Source organism: Varanus komodoensis, unplaced genomic scaffold (assembly GCF_004798865.1).
Source record: "Varanus komodoensis strain SLA01 unplaced genomic scaffold, ASM479886v1 scaffold8, whole genome shotgun sequence".
Lineage (NCBI taxonomy): Eukaryota > Metazoa > Chordata > Lepidosauria > Squamata > Varanidae > Varanus > Varanus komodoensis.
In genome coordinates, this window is record NW_025336481.1 from 10,320,033 (window position 1) to 10,337,762 (window position 17,730).

The 17,730-nt window shown below is 44.3% G+C and overlaps 1 protein-coding gene across 1 annotated transcript in view; it reads right to left on the minus strand.

Moving 5' to 3' along the window:
* PHACTR3 (phosphatase and actin regulator 3) overlaps window positions 1-17,730 on the minus strand; it is a 228,136-nt gene that overhangs the window by 170,630 nt on the left and 39,776 nt on the right. The window contains exon 2 of the mRNA XM_044455418.1: window positions 12,203-12,230. Coding sequence (XP_044311353.1) covers window positions 12,203-12,230 — 28 coding nt within the window. The remainder of the gene's footprint in view (window positions 1-12,202; window positions 12,231-17,730) is intronic.

The following is a 17,730-nucleotide window of genomic DNA, read 5'->3' on the forward strand; positions in this document are numbered from 1 at the left end:
AAAGTAATTTCCCATTTTGCTGCAACGTTCTGAGCTTCCCATACCATAAATTAGCTGGAACGGACTTTCTCTCCCCTTGAGGCCTGGCTAGGCTTGCGTGTGAGTCTCAGGCTGTATACAGACTGTGTGGGGTTGTGTCCTTATGTTGAAGAGAAAAGCAGGTGCTCTGCTAGCAGCTTGCAAGGATGCTATAAGTTGTGGGATAGTAGTATTGCAGCATTTAGCTCATCAGTGATTTATATATTTATTTGACTCAGCAGAAATAGATGGTGAAAGGAATCGGAAAGGGAAAAGTGTAGTTTCAGCATCTGATTATTTGGAAGGTTACAAACTTAGGGAGTCCCTGATCCTGCCTTATCTTGAAGCTGAGCAAGATCAGGCCTGGTTGGAATCTGGATAGGAGACCTGAGTCCTGCATTGAGCACATGATTGGACCCAATGACCTGCTAGGTCCCTTTGAAATGCATGATTCAACAATTCTATGAAACTCCTGTCCGATCTGCTCCTAGATATAAGAACGGAGAAGGCAGTCACACAGATTGGCTTACATTTATCTGCAGAGAATGGCTCTTGCTGCTGCTGATGGTGGTGATGGTGATGTTTTAAAATCTGATATCAAAGCCCAATTTAGAACTGGTGCAGCTTCCTTGGATTTAGATGAAAAGGAAAAAGAGTTAGGAGCTGGCACTGAAACTCCATTGAAACTCCATTGAACACTGAAAACCTTTGGCACTGAAACGCCAAACTATCTGCCCCCCTGGTTTCATGTATATGTTAAATAACATGAAGGATAAGCTAGAACCCCAAGGAACAGTAAAACCAATGGCCATGGCATTCAACAGGAATCCCTCAGCCCCACCTTGAGATCATTGCTTCCAGAAGAACTGAGGCCACCAATGTCTCCTAGTCCATCTCAGCTACCAATGGGTCCAACTGCAATAACAGGAAGATGCTCCCCATGTCCAGTTCCCAGCATTGTTCATCCACCAAGGAGACAAAAGCAGCCTAGGTCCCCTGATCAGGCCATAAGCTAGATTGAAATGGATAGATAATAGATCTCATCAGGCATCCCTGAAGCTGAGGAGCCCCTGCCTGCTTAAGCACCTTGCTCAAGAATGGAATATTGGAGACAGGCCAGCAATTATCAAATGCACTGGGGTTCAGTGGGGCTCAGACCCTACCTTTTTTAAATAAAATTCCTACCACTTCCTCCTTTAGGCAAATAGAATTACACTTTGCCATAAAGAGGCATTTACTACTACTCTGACCCCTTCAGCCACTCCCCCTGTAGTTCCTTTTTCGACCCAGGAAGGGCAAGGATTTAGGAGATGACTGGTAGGTCCCACATCTCCAAGGATCCCTGTCCACATCCTCAGGCTACACAAAGTGACACGTTCCCATTGCAGCTGGACACACAGTAGCCAAAGCTGCATCCAACAGACCTGTCTCAAGTGGCATCCAAGTCAGAACGGACATGATCATCTGGATCCACCTCTTCTTCTCGACCATCCAGATTGCAGGCCCTTTTCCCCTGATTTATCTTCTGAGGAAGGTTTCTATATCTGCTGCAGAACTGCTGCACATTACAGAGGATTCTGGCACACTGTTGATGGCACACTCTCAATTTATGTGGGATGCCAACCTGCTTGGCAAGCCAAGATGTACATTAGAATGCACCAAAGATACTCGGAAACAGTGAGCAAACTTGTCCTTTGGAGCAACTTATCCACATCTCCTGATCTTACTGGGGAGCCTGCAATAGGCTTCTGAGGAGCCCCAAGATTCCCCTGCTGTATAGATGGCTTCATTTGGACCTTGCATCTCACTTTTCAGGCCTCTTCCTCAGATATAGGACAGAGGGGTGTGGGGAGAAAGAGACAGCACGCAGCTAGATCATCTCAATTTTACATTTGGGAAGGCTCGGCCAATTTATTCTATGCTTAAATGTGACCCTCTTTAAATGACAGAAGTGGTGGCTGTACTTTATTAATCCCAGAGTAAGAATTGTGTCCCATAAATATCCATGTGAAAACATCACTGCAGGCCAGACAGTTGTACAGCAAGGCCAGTGTTCTGCTAACAACCTCTTCTGGCTAATGCCAGTAAGAGACGTAATGGCTCCTTGCCCCTTTCTCTCACTGAGAATCCCTCCATATTTTCTTTGCCACCTCTGCCGGGCATTGTCTTCCAGTGACATCACCCGCCAGCCTCCCCAGGGTTTTGATGTCTGCCATGTTTAAGAAAAGGTTAAAATACCAGGGCCAACCTCACACTGGCTCTTCTCAGGGAGTGCCAGCCCATCACCCTGGACAATCCATAACAATGTTTTCCTTACAAAGACAAGAAAGTTGAAAAGCTTCCATTCCCACTTTTAAAGAACATGGAAATGGCTTTGCATTTAACTAGATTCCCATTTTCTCAAAAGAATACATGTTGAAAAGTCATCTGGATAAAATTTTAAAGTAAGGACAGGAAAGGTTTTGCTATTGTTGTCCCATGTTCTTTAGAATTATACACAATTGCATTTGGAATCTCTTCACTGGTGGTGTGGGGGAAAGATTCAAAGTCAGTTTTATGAATGATTTAAATGGCATGTGACTGCCACGTGCAGTGGACCATTTGAATATTCAGATTATGCATTATAACCTAGTTCCATCACAAACCTGCAAGGGAATCTCAAAAGTAACACTATACATTATTGATAGATAGTATGGAGAATGTGTGTCTGTGCCTTAAAGCAATTATACAGTCAAATTCCCAGTATTCTAAAGCTGATCACCTAAAATGCCTTTTAATCCCTGTTTGCTGTTTTTCCATCCACAAACAGTGCTAAATAACCAAGACTCCACAGATCCGGTCACTTGGTCCTTCCTGGGTTATTTATTTGAAACAGGAGTGAGCAAGTTGCTGAGAAAGCTCTCCAAGGTGACATAGCATTCTAAAATCTAGACAACAATACAACAAAACTGCTTCATACATTATCAAAAAAACAAGATGATGCAAAACACGTGGGTAACCAGGAGGATCTCAAAGCCAGCAGCAGATTGATCCAAGGGCTTGCAAATCAGAAAGATCTGGATGAAAATTCTGAAGCAGGGAATCAGTTTCTTGCGATGTAGGATCACCAATGAAAAGGGCCTTCTGGCAACCATCGCTGCCAGAGACACACACCCCCATTCTAAATTGCCAGTAAGTTTTATGTTGTTCCAGCGCAATCTGTGTTCCTTTAAAGACAAGGGAGTCTCTGGAGTCTTTCAGTCCTTTCTTCCCTGGGAAGAAAACTGGGAAATCACATGGAAACCCTGTCCAAATTTGCTCTCCTGACCTTTCCGTATGTTCCAGAGGACTCAGGGAAAGGATCTGTGGGAAATGTGTTCTTTTGGACCATCCTACCTGACACTTTCCATATAGGTTGGACTCCAACCCACACAATTCCTACTTTGTATAGCCAGTAGTCATAATGGCTGGCAATTACGGGGGTTGCCACGCAGCGCATCTGGAGGGGGCTAGGCTGGGGGAGGCTCCACCAGAAACCTCCCAGGATCTGCCTCAAGGGACAACTGCTCAACTCTACCTAAAAGTGGGACCAACCCAGTCTCCAGATGCCTTGAACTACAACTCTCAGAGTTCCTGGCCATTGACCATTCGGCCTGAGATTGATGGGAATTGAAGTTCAAAACATTTGCAGAACACCTGGCTGGGGAAGGCTATAACACGGTAGCCAAAAATTATTTTGGTTACTAACCCAGGACAAATGACTATGGAACCCTGAACGAACCAAATGACTGGACTGCCTGGTCCACTTAAAGGAGATCCAAGGGCCCTTTCCTGGGCAATGCTCACTACAAAGTCTTACCAAAAGGGGTGCACTTTCTCCCTCGTCTGTACTCTTTCCCTCATGCCAGCTCTCTCATGGGAGCATTGCAAACCTTAAATTAAAATGTGATCATCAGGACAGGATTCTGATCCTGAAAATGTCTGTGTTTCAAGAGGTGGGCTTGACTTTGTGTAGGCTTGTCTTCATGCAGGTTTGATCGTATTATGAAATAGCCACTGCCTGAGTTGTTTCTGAATGCATGTCTCCCTAGATGTGTGTGAGCTGATTCATGATACAACTCACTAGGCACAGAATGACCTCAGAGGAGAACTTTCTCGGTGTGAGCACCAGCACCAACAAGACACTCTTAGCTTCCCACGAGAAAAAAGAATGCAGCTGTGACAAATACGTCTGTAGACATAGCCAGACCTGGGCCTCAGTACGGACGAAAGGGAATGGGACGTGGTTCAGGAGGGCAGGGGAAAGAGACAGAGCACACGCCGTGCCCCAGTTGCACTTCCTTTCTCCTGATTCCTTTAATAGGATGCATGTGAGCATATGGTAGGGAAACAGCCGTTAGATGCTTTCGACTGCAATCTGGTTGGGATGCGCCTAAGCCTCCACACTCGGGAACTGCATGCATCCTGTGTGGGATAGAAGGACGATGGCAGTGATCTTGGCCTCTGCACCAGGGCCGCCTTAACAGCACTATGGGCCCCGGGCAAAGCAGTGTACTGGGGCCCCTACGACAACTACAGCTACTGTCAATTCTGGAAGTTTTCCAGTTTTCCAAGGGTTAACGTACACAGATTAGTATGGGGCCCACGGGCAAGTGCCCATCAGGCACATGCGTTACGACGGCCCTGCTCTGCACTCCTCCTGCCCTGCAAGTCAGCTGGAATGCACCTGTTTGGTGTCTTCTCCTGGCCAAGATAAAACAGCCCGCCAGTTGCTCCAGGAGTCATTTGTTTGCTTGCTTTAACTTTTGCTGTAGATTGCTAAAACTTGTCTTAGGATCTTGGGGCAGTCCCTGCCAGATCCTAAACCTACTGAGCTCCAAATTGTTACTGTCAGTTTTGCTGAAACCAATCTATTCTGAACTGTGCTTGTGGCAGTAAAACTTTTGCTCTTGGCTCACTAGCTTCGAGGCCTGGAAGGTTCAGCAGGTCTGGAACTAGAAGCAGTACCCAAGTCCCTCTTCCTTGAGGGTAGGAGTTGCTGTCAGTTCAGCTGGGAATAACCAAAGCACTGGGGATTGCTCCCAGGAAAAGGCATCTTGTGTGCCTAGAGTGCAGAATAAAGCAACTGGAATAACAAGTATTGAAAAAGCAGCATTGTGAGCTGAAAACTCTAAGGGAACAATGAGGTTCAAGAAGCAACAGATGGAGAATTTGCAGGTTTGAATTTCATGCATTGATTTACATTAATCAGCCAATTCTTTTCCTTCAGACTTCTAGTCATGATAAAATATTATTTAAACCCTAATTACAATTAGTTACAATTGTAACTAAGCTACAATAGGTACAATTTTTAGCAGGTATGAGACTGTGGATTTTTTAACGAACATTTAATATACCAATTGCATTTTTGTTGACTTCATCTCATGAAGTACCATTTATTCTCATCTACCTGAACACATTATTCCTGGAGCTTTTCCTTTGCTTCTCTTCCCTTCCCCTCACTCAGAGGATCTTCAAATCCCACAAGCCCCTCCCACCACCCTACAGACACATTTATTTTGTAGGGTTGGCTGATAGTGCAGGATGGGAAAGCCCAGATAGACCACTTGTAGGGGATTATAATGAGGTGGGCTTGGGGAAGTCTGGCCTGTAGGCATTATAATTTGACAATTTGTCACAATTTGACAGCTGCCGCCTGTTTTTTGGAATGTCTTTCAAAATCCACTGGAGATGTCCTTAACATCAGCACTGCTTTTTTGGGAAAAGAATGGGGAGGAACTGAAATGTCAGAGGATGTTTAACCAGAATGCTACATTTGCAACAGGAAGCAGACATCAAAGTGCCTGCATACAAAATCTGGGGCTTAAAGAACCATCAACCTTCCTGCCAAATACGGGCACCATCCAGCATGCTCTGGCATGGCAATAGGCTCTCTGCAGTCAAGCAGACCCAGACCTTCAGTGGGGAACTTGGGGTACACGCTGGGTTAGGGACCACCATTTCACTTTTTGGTAGCAGAGAAGACACAGATGTTTTAGCATAAGAGGGCAGAAGTTAATGAAGTCGATAAACCACTCCTAGATATGATTGTGTATGTGTAAATATTTGCTTTTCATGCCTCTCCGTAATTGCATCCATGTGATGTCTGATGACTGCAGTTCAAACAAAGAGCTCTAATGCACAACATTTTAAACAGCAAAGGGATCTGTGCCATTGGCAGACCTAGGTAAAAGGAGCTCAGGAACATTCTATGCAAAACACCACTCACAGCTGACCGAGAGATGTGGGTGCCTCCAGGGAAGAAGATTCATGTGACTGAACACTCTCCTGTACTCCCTGTGAAAGGCGTCTCTGCTACAGAGGTTGTAGAACTCAAATGATACCTGAATTTCAGATTAAGGTCCGTAAATAACAGTTGGAAAATTAAATTCTATAAATCTTGTTGCCATTCTTAGGGGTATGGAAATTAGCTAGCTGGCTCTGGGCTTTTAATAAAAGCAGACAGGGAGACACTTGTTGCCTGTGAATAAGATAAGGGATGCTTAACAGGAGAAAGGGACAGAAGCCACAGTGGGTCACTGAGAAATCCAAACAGGATGAAAGTAACTCAAGCAGGTAAAGTTGTAAGGAAGGTTTTGTGCATAAGGGACAGGCCAGAGCTATGACTGGACCAGAATCTAAATCTAGAGGGCATATTCACATGGCTAGAGGTACTTGATTTAGCAGGGTTTCTTATTTTTTTAATGTGCAATTCAGTTTTTTTAAAAAGTGTAGTTCTGGCCGGGGGGCGGGGGGGGGGATGCACAGTTCCAAAAGACCATTTATGTACTCCCAAAACGACTAGTTTTGTTAGGTTAACTGATGTAAAAAAATGATTGACAGTGATGTAAAAAGCAAAGTCATCAGTCTGTGCTCTTCTAAAACCCAGACTCTTACCAAGCTCACCTCTAGCAAAAAAGATTTCCTTCACTGCTATCCCCATTGCTTGGATTTCAGATTTGAAGGAAGTCATTCTAAAACACGGAAGCTCTTTCCTGAAAAATTGTGACTTGCCAAAATTATGATAAAGGAAATGACACCAACTTGTATCAGACATGCTGTTTCTTACAAGAACAGGTACATTGTGATTGTGCGTATGTCCCCCACACACTCTTTTTTATTCTCGTTCTCTCCCTCTCCCTCCGCCTGTGTGTGTGTGCATGTGCACACTTCACTAAAGACATAACCCTGTGCAAGATTATACAGGTAAAAGTGGGCCAGCAGCTCCCTGAATGCTCCGGTATATGATGACTTTACAGGTCTTTTTTCCTGGCTCCACTTGCATTGGATTGCACCCCAAAGTTTTGTCAAAGTCCATTGTGCTTCTTGATGGACGCTTGACAACAAGACTCTTCTACGTAACTGCTCACAAATTCCCATTCCTGAGGACTCTTATTATGCTACATTTACAACCAGGCCTCTTCGTCTTGTGAGGAACTCCTCGTGGCTTACACAATACTCCTCCTCTCCTTTTGTCGTCACACCAGCTCTGTGAAGTAGGTTAGGCTGAGAGTGAGTGACTTCCTTAAAGTCACCCGGTGAGCTTTGTGGACAACCCAGATTTCTGGAGACCTACTCCAGCTGCTCAACCATTGTACGATACTCGCTTTCTGTTTTCTTTTCTGTTTCTGAATGCAGTTTGCAGAGTGAGATTAGAATCAGTCTTAAAATTAGACATCAGACATTAGAACTCCAGTCTTAAAACTGATTAAATAGAAGATAAAGGAAATAAACAAAATTAACATTAAGCTATATCTCTATTTGTATTTACATAGTACCAGTCAAGAGTATCCCTGCTATGGAAGATCCCAAAAGTTAGACAAAAATGGGGTAGACCCTGACGGTATTTCTCTGCAAAGGTTATTTGGCTGCATCCTAATCTACAATACAGCATTAAAGCAGGCATTCTGTCTGATATTAACTGAAAGAGTTAATCTTCCTTTCTAGAGATCCATTAAAGATTTCCTTGCAAGAATGTTAAGATGTCTCCATGGGTCACTTGAGACTGTTAGGAAACTATTCATAATGCATTTATGACGGCAGACAAAGGGCAACCACATAAAAGAACGATAAACTCACTCATCAGTCTTCCCTTATGTACCAAGAGTCATTCCTGCTGCTCTTTTCCATATCAACCTTTTGTTTCCTAATGAGCATCACTGAGAACAAGCCACATAAAATGTGTCAGATAACCAATCAATTTTGCTGATCCTATTGGACAGCTCAGATGCCTCCATTTGGAATATCAAGCTTTGTGTGTGGAAGCCATGTTGCTGCCATATGTGATTCTCGGAAAGGGAATGTGCGTGATATTTGTTGTGTTTATTTTGCAAATTTAGGAAGCGCCATATTGCCTGCAGGCAGGCAAAGACAGACCGTGAGCGTTGACCACCATCTGCCCTTCCTTCCCACATCCATGGACCAATGCCATTATAATATTTTCCAGACAGCAACAATTTTATGTGAATGGAAGTATTTTCTCTGTTTATCTCATGAACTACAGTATTGCCAGAAATCCCCTGGGCCATCTTAGGAACTATTCTGATCTCACACATTCTTTCCAAAGCATGATGATCAAAGTTGGGGCAACTAAGACTCATAAGACCCCTTGGTTTGACTCGTAAACTATGAAAGTCTGGCTGGCTGATTCCTCTAAATGTCAAATTGAAATGAATGCTGTGGTAAATGGTTTAGGGTGTAATCCGATGGGGATGTCTGTAACGCTCTGCACTTGGAGGGTTTCCTATGAAAGGCAGAAGAACTGCAGGGGTTAAGCACCTCTGTCCTTCTCCTGCCTCTTGAAACACTGAGGTGGCTGCTTTCAGCTGCCTGGTGCCTCCGAGAGGAGGAAAGGAGGGTGCGATGCCAACATGAGTCTTCATGCCTCGGTGGCACCAGTCTCTGCTCGCCCCCTGGAATGTCCCCAGAAGCCATTCTTGAACATGAGTGCAAGGTGAGAGTGGTGGGGGTCAGAGCTCTGATCAGAGGCCTTGTCAAGCTGGGGCTGCAAGTAATCTTATGGCCATCTAGCACCCACAGGAGTGCTCTCTTGGTATAACATTCCCTGTAATGCACCATGCAGTTTCCCTGGATCAACGGTTCATTATGCAGACACTCTGCTAGTACTGGTAGATCAAAGAACAGTTGACACGGAAGCTGCCTCCTTTGACTCCTTCCCGTGCTGCTTCAGGAATGTCTGGTGGAGTGTCTAGCAACATCTGTGCTACTAGCATATTCCTCAGCGAACCAGATGGTATTCTCACAGGTGATGGGAATACTGGACCTGTTCAGGACCTTCCACCAGGAAAACATTTCTAGGGCAGCATGGGGAAAAGGTGCAGGAAGCAGTTCCCATGCCGCTGTGTAAACGTAAAGCAGATTCCCTGGGTGGCCTGAGGTAAGACACTCTCTGAATATCTCTCAGACACGGTGTTTTTAAGGATTACTGACATTGTGTGAGTGGATCAGACTTTCAACAGCTGTTTCCAGCACAGCTACATGGAGCCTCCGTGGCCAGAGGTACAGTACCTCTGAGCACTAGCTGCTGACCACAAAGAACAAGGCAGGTCTGTACCTTCATGGCCCACCTGTAGGAGCACCAAGTGCATTTGACTGGCCTCCGATGCAAAAGTAATGCTGAAATAGGTGGCACTTTGGTTCCAGCCAACAAGGTTCTCATGTTCTCATGAAAAGCCTTCATGAAAAACACTGTGTGAAATCTACTCATTATTACTGTTCTTTTCCTCTTCTAAACTGGCCATTGCTGATTTGCCTCTTCTAAAATGGCCATTGTTGATGAAATAATAAATTTTGAGTAGGCCAGCTATCTGCATACTTCATAATACTCAGTGATAAAGCAGAGGAATCCTGCCTTGGCTGATTAGATCCAGTGCCCCTTTTAATCCTTGGAACTCAAGAAGCAAAACTCCTTTCGAAAGAAAATGTAGCTGCATCCTAGAGCAGATGAAGTAACAGAGCAAATACATCTACCACAAGGATTCCAGCAACACCACATTGTAAGGAGTTCTACTGTAAGGAGTTCTACAATCTACTGTTCTTGTAAGGAGTCATTTCTCGCCTCCAGATGCTTTCCTGTTGGCCTCAGACCAGAGCCTTGGAACAGCCTGACCCCACCTGGTGCCCCATGGATGTGCTGGACAGCAACTCCCAGTAGCTCCCATTCTGGGAGAGGTTGCATTAGAACCTGCAGCAGTTGCTTTGACTCATATTGGCTTTGTGTGGCTCTTTGAGCAAAATACGGGGAGGGGACTTTATGCCCATTTGGCGTACAGTGAATAAATCCATGGACATATTGGATAGTGGTTTATCTAGATACATGGGTTTAGAGTTCTAAAAGTATAGCTTCTATCCAAATGCTTCTGGTGCAAGTGCTGAATAGCAAGAACACAAGGTAATGAGCACAACCAGTGAGAGAAACAACAACACGGCAAAGCTGAAACCCTAAGAAACCCTGGCAGTACAATCCAAGGGATTAGAGACACGCAAAGCCAGCCATTCTGATTGGTAGCCACAGAGAGGGAACCACCCACTTTACTAACGAACATGCACCCTCCTTCTCATAGATTGCCAGCCTGAAGAGCCATCCCTAAGAATTTCACCTCTCCCCCACCAGTCTACAGGTGGAGGCAGGACAAGGCAGCCTAAATAAGTTAACGGGTGAAGACTAGGCATAAGCAGGCAAGCCTCAGGCCATGGCTCCAAGCTTGTCCTGAGTGGGCTTTGCCATGTGGGGTGGTGGAGAGTGGATTGCTCACAAGGCCAAATCTTATAAACTGGGCACACGGGCACTCGTAAACATTCTCCTTCTCTCTGGGGAGGGAAGGATCACACACAATGTCCAAGTCTGACAAGGCAAAGGGCCCTCCCGCAGCTCCTCCCTGGTGAGCTGGGACAACCTAGGAGTGAGCAGCACCTTCCAAGGAGAATGCAGGGAGATACCAAGGCAGTTGCTTCTAGAATGGAAATCACATAATACTATCCAAACCTTCTCCGGGTTTTTCAGAGCAACATTGCAACAGAGCTGCCCGTGTCACAAACCTGCAAATCTGGGAAGTCTATTTCAGCCAATACACAAATAACTGCTAAGGAAGCTGAAGGAGTTTCAGTATGATTGCTGACATTCTCAGGAGGGCTTGTCACATCTCTAACCCAGAGCCCTATCCAGGGGATCCTATTCCGTTCATCCGTAATACTTTTGAATCCCATAGAACAACCTGCCAAGATCTAGCAAGAGACATCACTGCAGGAATAGCATAGAAACAGAGCAAGCTGGAAGGGGTCTCCCAGGCCATCTAGTCTGACCCCTGGCTCCAGCCTCTGCTCATGAATAAGTTTCCTTTCAAAATATACCCCCCGCCATACTTTCCTCCACACAAACACCCACACACTCAAAAGCCTGTTCAAAGCCAGCACCTACCCTTATTATGAAAGGATGGTATTCGGATGGTCAGCTCAAAAGAGACACATGGATCCCTTATGGACTTTAGGGTGCGGAAAATGCATTTCAGCTATTTGGAAAGCAACATGCTTCCAGAAACAGAGCCCTTTCTTTCAGCCTTTTTGCCAAAGATCCCTCACTACAGACAACATGACACTAGCAACACAGAATAAACATTTGTAGACCCTTCCCTCTGGTAGCTTCTGTATCGTGTTGCTACTCACCTCGAACGTGCTGCTTCTTCAGAGCACACTGAATGTAGGAGAATGCAGAGCGACAACGCGTTCGCTCGTGAGCTTCGGTGGTATAACCTCTGTCAATCCCTTCACCTCTCCCCTTTCAAAATCCCAATGCACAGACCTCTCTTTGGAATCTAGGCAGCTTCTATTTACATTGTGGACAATGGCGGGACGTGTTTCTTATTTCAGTCAGGAAAGAGAGGGGATCCAAAGCAGGCTTGCTCACCTCTGCCAGGGGTTGCCTAGACTGTTTCTGCCACAATGCCTTCAGCATGATCAGTCCATGCAGGCTCGAGAATCAGGCTTGGTTCCTTTCTACAGCCTCCTACTAACAACCATCCACTGAGTGACATCCCCCCCTCTGCACTTACTGTGCAAATTCCTTTACCTCCTGCAGCAGAAGCTTTTTCATCCATAAGTCGTTTTAACTGGAGGTGTGGGAGGAATAGGAGGAGGAAGGGAAACAGACACGGCGGCAGAAGTGCCTGTGGAATCAGCTTAGCTTGGAAACAAACCTGCTCCAAGAATTACAGGTCTCTTTCACAATGCACACAAATGTGTGCATACACACTCATCACAGCTGCCTGCATCACTTATATGGCTCACAGAGGAAACCAGAGTACCTTCTCCCCAGGCAATTTCATTTTTATAGCAGTGTCAGCAAACTACAGTTTCTAATTTTCAGGAACCAGTGCAACAGATGTGGGCCTTGCAGATTGCCTGAAGTGCTTATGACAGGCCGTGTTTGGTGCCTAGTTTTATATCTTTCAGCTCGCTTTTGCATTCCCAATTTGGCACTGCAGGTCACCTTTAGAAATATGGGAATTTGTATCTCAGTCGACTAACTTTCTCCAAAGTGGTATTGTGAGTTTGTCTCTCTTCTCTCCCTTTCCAGCAGATCATGCTTCTTCAACAGTCTTTACAAAGCTAGGTTGGCTTTGCAATGCAGAATGATTAATAATAAAGTTGTTAACAAGTAGCATGTATCAAAGTAGTGATCCCTCCGATTGGTGGAGTTAGTTCTGGCCCATGTCAGGAGCTGATTCCAAACTGAATCCTCCTCCCTTCTCTTCCAAAAGGTACTGGATCCACCCTCAAGGAGGTTTATTCTGCTTGTGGGCCAAACTGCAGGAACAGCCTTTTAACAGGTCTGTTTGCTTGGCTTGATGAGCAATCCCTGCATTGATGATGTCTTAGTTCTACAGTGTGTCCACTGCAAACCAGGGGTGAACATCAACTGCTTGGTTAACCTCATTATTAACCTTGACATTCCAGTGATGCACTCTAACCCCTCCTCTTCTTCCATGTCACCTTCAGAATCTGAGCTTTCTAGTTTGGGATGTTGTTGTTTTTTTTTTTTTGTTTTTTTTTTTTTTGAGAGAAATGGGTCCAGTCCCTACAACAGATGCACTCCAGAGGGTTTGAACTTCAATTGCCAATGGTCAAGAATGCTTGGTGCTACAGCCCAGATCATCTGGAGGGTTCAACTGAAGAAGGCTTCCATGATGTTTCTACAGCCTTGACTAGCAATTCAGCTTTACCTGGAAGCAGGCTTTGATCTTGACATGAGCTGAAGGACCAGCATGGTTAGCTCCAGCCACCAACTGACTGTCCTGCAGGCTGAGATACAGGCAAATAACTTTTTAAACCCTTCCTCTGGAGTGGGAACATCAACCATGGCTTTGGGAGAACTTTTCCTTCATGCACCCTGGCATCTCCAAACTACTGGGGCCAATGAACACTGTGGGAGTTTCAAGAAAATGTCATTGACACCATTACTGTCAGAGAATCCCATAATAGAGACAGATGACTGTCGAGTTCACTCTGCAGATTCCAGAGCAGAGCAGCATCCAAGCGGCATGGATTCCATGGCCTTGTGGACCATTTTTCTAAAAAATTCTAAAATTCTACAAAAATAGTTGAAGAATAATATGAAAGTTACTGTAAAATAGGCTAAAATACATGCTGTCGGTATTATGCAGCTGTGATCTATCTTCAGCTTCTGCTCTGTTTTTGTGTGTGAACCCCCATTGATCATACGCTGCACTAAGAACACATCAGAGAAAGTTGCGGTGGACTTTTTAGCACACTTTTATGAAATGGGGGGGATATCTGATCCCATCATGAGTGGTTGATGGAATGAAAGATATCTGCGATTGTTTAACTATATATAGAATGGATTAAACAAAATTAATCTGATTAAACAAATTAAACCACATAGAATAGATTGAACATCTCCAACCATTGCACAACATCGCCAGGGTGAGGTTCACCCATCCATAAAACAGATGCTGTAGAAGGCACAGTTAGTCACAAAACTTAATTTCTCAGAAAGTGTGTGGATAAAAGACATGTAACTTGCCCAAGGACCTACCTTAACACATACATTAGTCAGATAACTCTTGTTACCGGGTGGTCAATATGTTGAAGAAATATTCCTTAAATAAACAATATAACACACCATGGGGCAGCTGGGTTGAGACCTCAGGCCCACCGGGGCCCACACTGCAGTCTTACAGCACCACTGGTTCCTCCTGCCGGTTGTCACAGTCTGTTCCACACAGCTAATCATTCTCTTGTACTATGGGCACGTGGGAAATGGTTGCCAAGGGTGCACAGGTGTGGTGTGGCTCACAGGAATCCGACAGAGTGAATGTGCCCAAAATGCTTGAACAATCTCCCCATCTTCCCAAAGGTGGGCCTCCTTCCAGTAGTGAGCACGGCCTCAAACGGGGAATCCTGTGCATCATTTTGCCTATTGAGGGGACCGTCTTTTATTTTTCTTTTAATGTAAAAGCACTGATGGCTTCCCAGAGAAGCCGGGGTCAGCATGCTGCACCATTCTTCTCGTCTCTCAGACAAAGACACAAATGTGCCACCTTCTCGTTGTGGGGACAAAGGACATGTGCAGGTTGTGACTGAGAGCTTGGCTGGAACAAACAGCTACAGATATTCTCTGCTGGCTTAATCAATACGCCCGCAGAGAGGTAACTTCAGCAACTCATTGGAATCCCTGCTGGTTACTAGCAAAACACACTCATGCATGCAGAGCCCTGTCCTTGCTGGGGTGTGCCCATCTCCCTTTGCTTCCATGTTTACGTTTTACAGCCCATAGCAAATTTGCATCCCTGGAGGACTGATTATATCTTTGCAGTGGACCTCATTCACATTATTCTTGGAAAGAGTTTTGCGCCTTTAATGTCGCCAGCTGCTGACCTCAATGCACCTTTTCCTTTCTAATTCCTGCCCCAGATGAGGGCAGTTTTGAGAGAATAAGGCAATGATAGGATGAGCTGCTATCCAAGTTTTTCTGTTCAAAACAGGAAAGAAAAGGCCAGATTGTGTTCCTCTCCAAAACTCTCCATCTGCAAACAAGAACATTACGACAAATATTGTCCAACTCTCCAATAGCACCTGGAATGCCATCAGATTTCAATATTTGATATTTCACCATCAGTTTCTGGCAGTATTGAGGGCTGACATATAATAGCATTTAGCATTTTGCCATTGATAGTTGACATGCAAAAGTATTTCGCATTTGGCAGGGAGGGGGGTTGTTTTGTTTGTTTGACTGTTAGCATGAAGCAGTATCCAGTACTGACTGAATGTAATAATTGCCATGCAATGGCATTTAGTATTTAGTAATGGATAACTGGCAGAGAACAGTATTCCATAAAGAAAGATTCATTAGACTGTGAGGGTCTACTAGCAATCTAGTAGATTTTCACCAGCATTGCCAACATTTCTAATTTTGTTTGGCTTTCCCTGAGATCAGTTTAAGGAGACATGGAAAGTGCCCTTATTCTATGGAGGCTAAAGGTCTTTGAAAAAAGAAAGTAATGAGAGTGCCAGATGACAAATGGATTTTTAGTTCAGTCAACTGCGATTAAATCTTAGTCCTTCCTCATTATTTCCTGGTTTGTTAGTGTGATAAGATAATCTTGTTGCAGGAGTTATACAACAGGCTTTTTCAGTGCATTGATCTTACTGGTTGCTTTGTAAATACCATCCAACATAATTACAGAGGAACACGTGGCCCACTTCAGTAATTTCTGGTCCAAAACAAATCTAGGCATGGAAAGGGGCATAATGGGCTAGTTTGTAAATCTCTACCAGCTTGTAAAGCCCTGACTGGCCAGCTCTCTGAGGCTGCAAAAGTCAGGGGCTTTTCAATGGTGGCCAAATGTGACATGTGGACTGGGCAATCCTAGATACAGCCTGCAAAAGGTCTCAGGTCAAGGTGTGTGACAGATTATGGGAATTCCTACAGTGACCACCCAAGCCCACTCATTCAAATGACCGTGTTGTGTTCCCAGATAACAAAAGGATCTTGAATGCAGTGACTGGCGCACTGAACATGTTACTGTCTGAGCCCCACTGCCTTACTCTGCAGTTACACCGAAGGCTTTTCGTAGCATGGTGACAACACCAGGAAAAAAGGAGGTTGTGCAGAAGCAGCATGAACATCTGGGATCAGGAGCAGCATGAACATCTGGGATCAGGAGAGGACACTTTGTCTCAACTCTTAGATAGCTGAAAGGGAAATAACAGCATATTCCTGGCTTCTGAAGCAACTGCGGACACAAGTTGACCAAAACCATTTGCTATAAAGCAAAACGTTTAGACCATTTTGCAAATTGCAGAGTGACGGCTGGACACCTTGAATGAGGTGTGCACTACCAAATTCCTGCATTTTGAACCTTTTCTAACATCTGCTATGCACCAGAGTCAACTCTCCCTCAATGGATAACTTAAAACAAACTCTCCTTGCTTCTAGAATAAAATCTTCTAAGGCAGCAATGCACCTTTTGAAAGCTAGATGAAGTCCAAAGCTTTGAACAACCCTATGGAGGGTCTGTAGCCATCAACGTACTGAAAAAAGCTACTCAACGCCACAGCATACTTTAAAGTGCTTGATTTTCAAATTAATTTCATTTCAATTCACTTCTTGCTATTCCTTCAGCGGATGTGACTGAGCTAATGTGAACAATTGCTCTCAGATTTGAAGAGAGGGGAGAGTTGCTAAGGGCAGAGACTGGAAAATGCTTCCTTTTGTATTGCATGTTGGAAGTTGCTTTCATTTCCATCCATGTTGAATTAAGGGATAGGAAATCTTTAAAAATGAAAATCAGTCCTCCCACGTTCATATTTCATCTTTGTTTGCACATTACAGCAAAGCTAAAAGAAGGCCAGAGGATTCATTCCATTTCGAGTTTGTTTTTCAAGAAAAGGCTCCGCATTCCACATGTACCTGCTATGATGTTCCACTTAACAGAGAGAAGAGGAAACTAGGAAGGGAAAACTAAGGATTTTCGTACTCTTGCACTCTAGAGAAAGTGGCCACAATTCAGGTCAGCACCACCACCTCTTCAGAGGAAGGATTATTCTTTTTCTTGTTGGTTTCTTTCTTTGTTTTTCCATAATTCCTCCATCACATGGGTAGGTTAACACACACATATTAACTGAGGTCAGTGGAAACTATTTCCTTTTTTCTCATCTTACTTACTTACTTACTTTGGGCAGAGGTTCTGGGGCAAAAGAGTTGAGGGGGGCATTTAATCTTTATCCACTACATGCCGATGCATGTCTAGATCAGAAGTGGGGCCAGGCTTACTTGTTGCGGGGGGAGGGGGGATTCTCAGCTTTAAATTGCAAGCTTAATGGAATAAGCAGACTGCCTCTGAAAGCCTGTAGATTCATTACATTTTTATACCACCCAATATCTGAAGCTCCCTGGATAGTTTGCAACAAATGGGACTAGAAGATACAGCATAAGAAACATTATAAACGTTTTAAACCAAAGCATATAGAAAAGAAGTAAAAACCAAAGTAAAACCTAGGAACAATGCAAAAATTTATATTTTTACACTGCCCAGGCAACCCTTTAGCAGATGGAAGGTGTATTATTATTATTATTATTATTATTATTATTATTATTATTATTATTGCAACTACTACTACTAGTACTACAGTAGCAGATTTAGAACAATAGAAGTA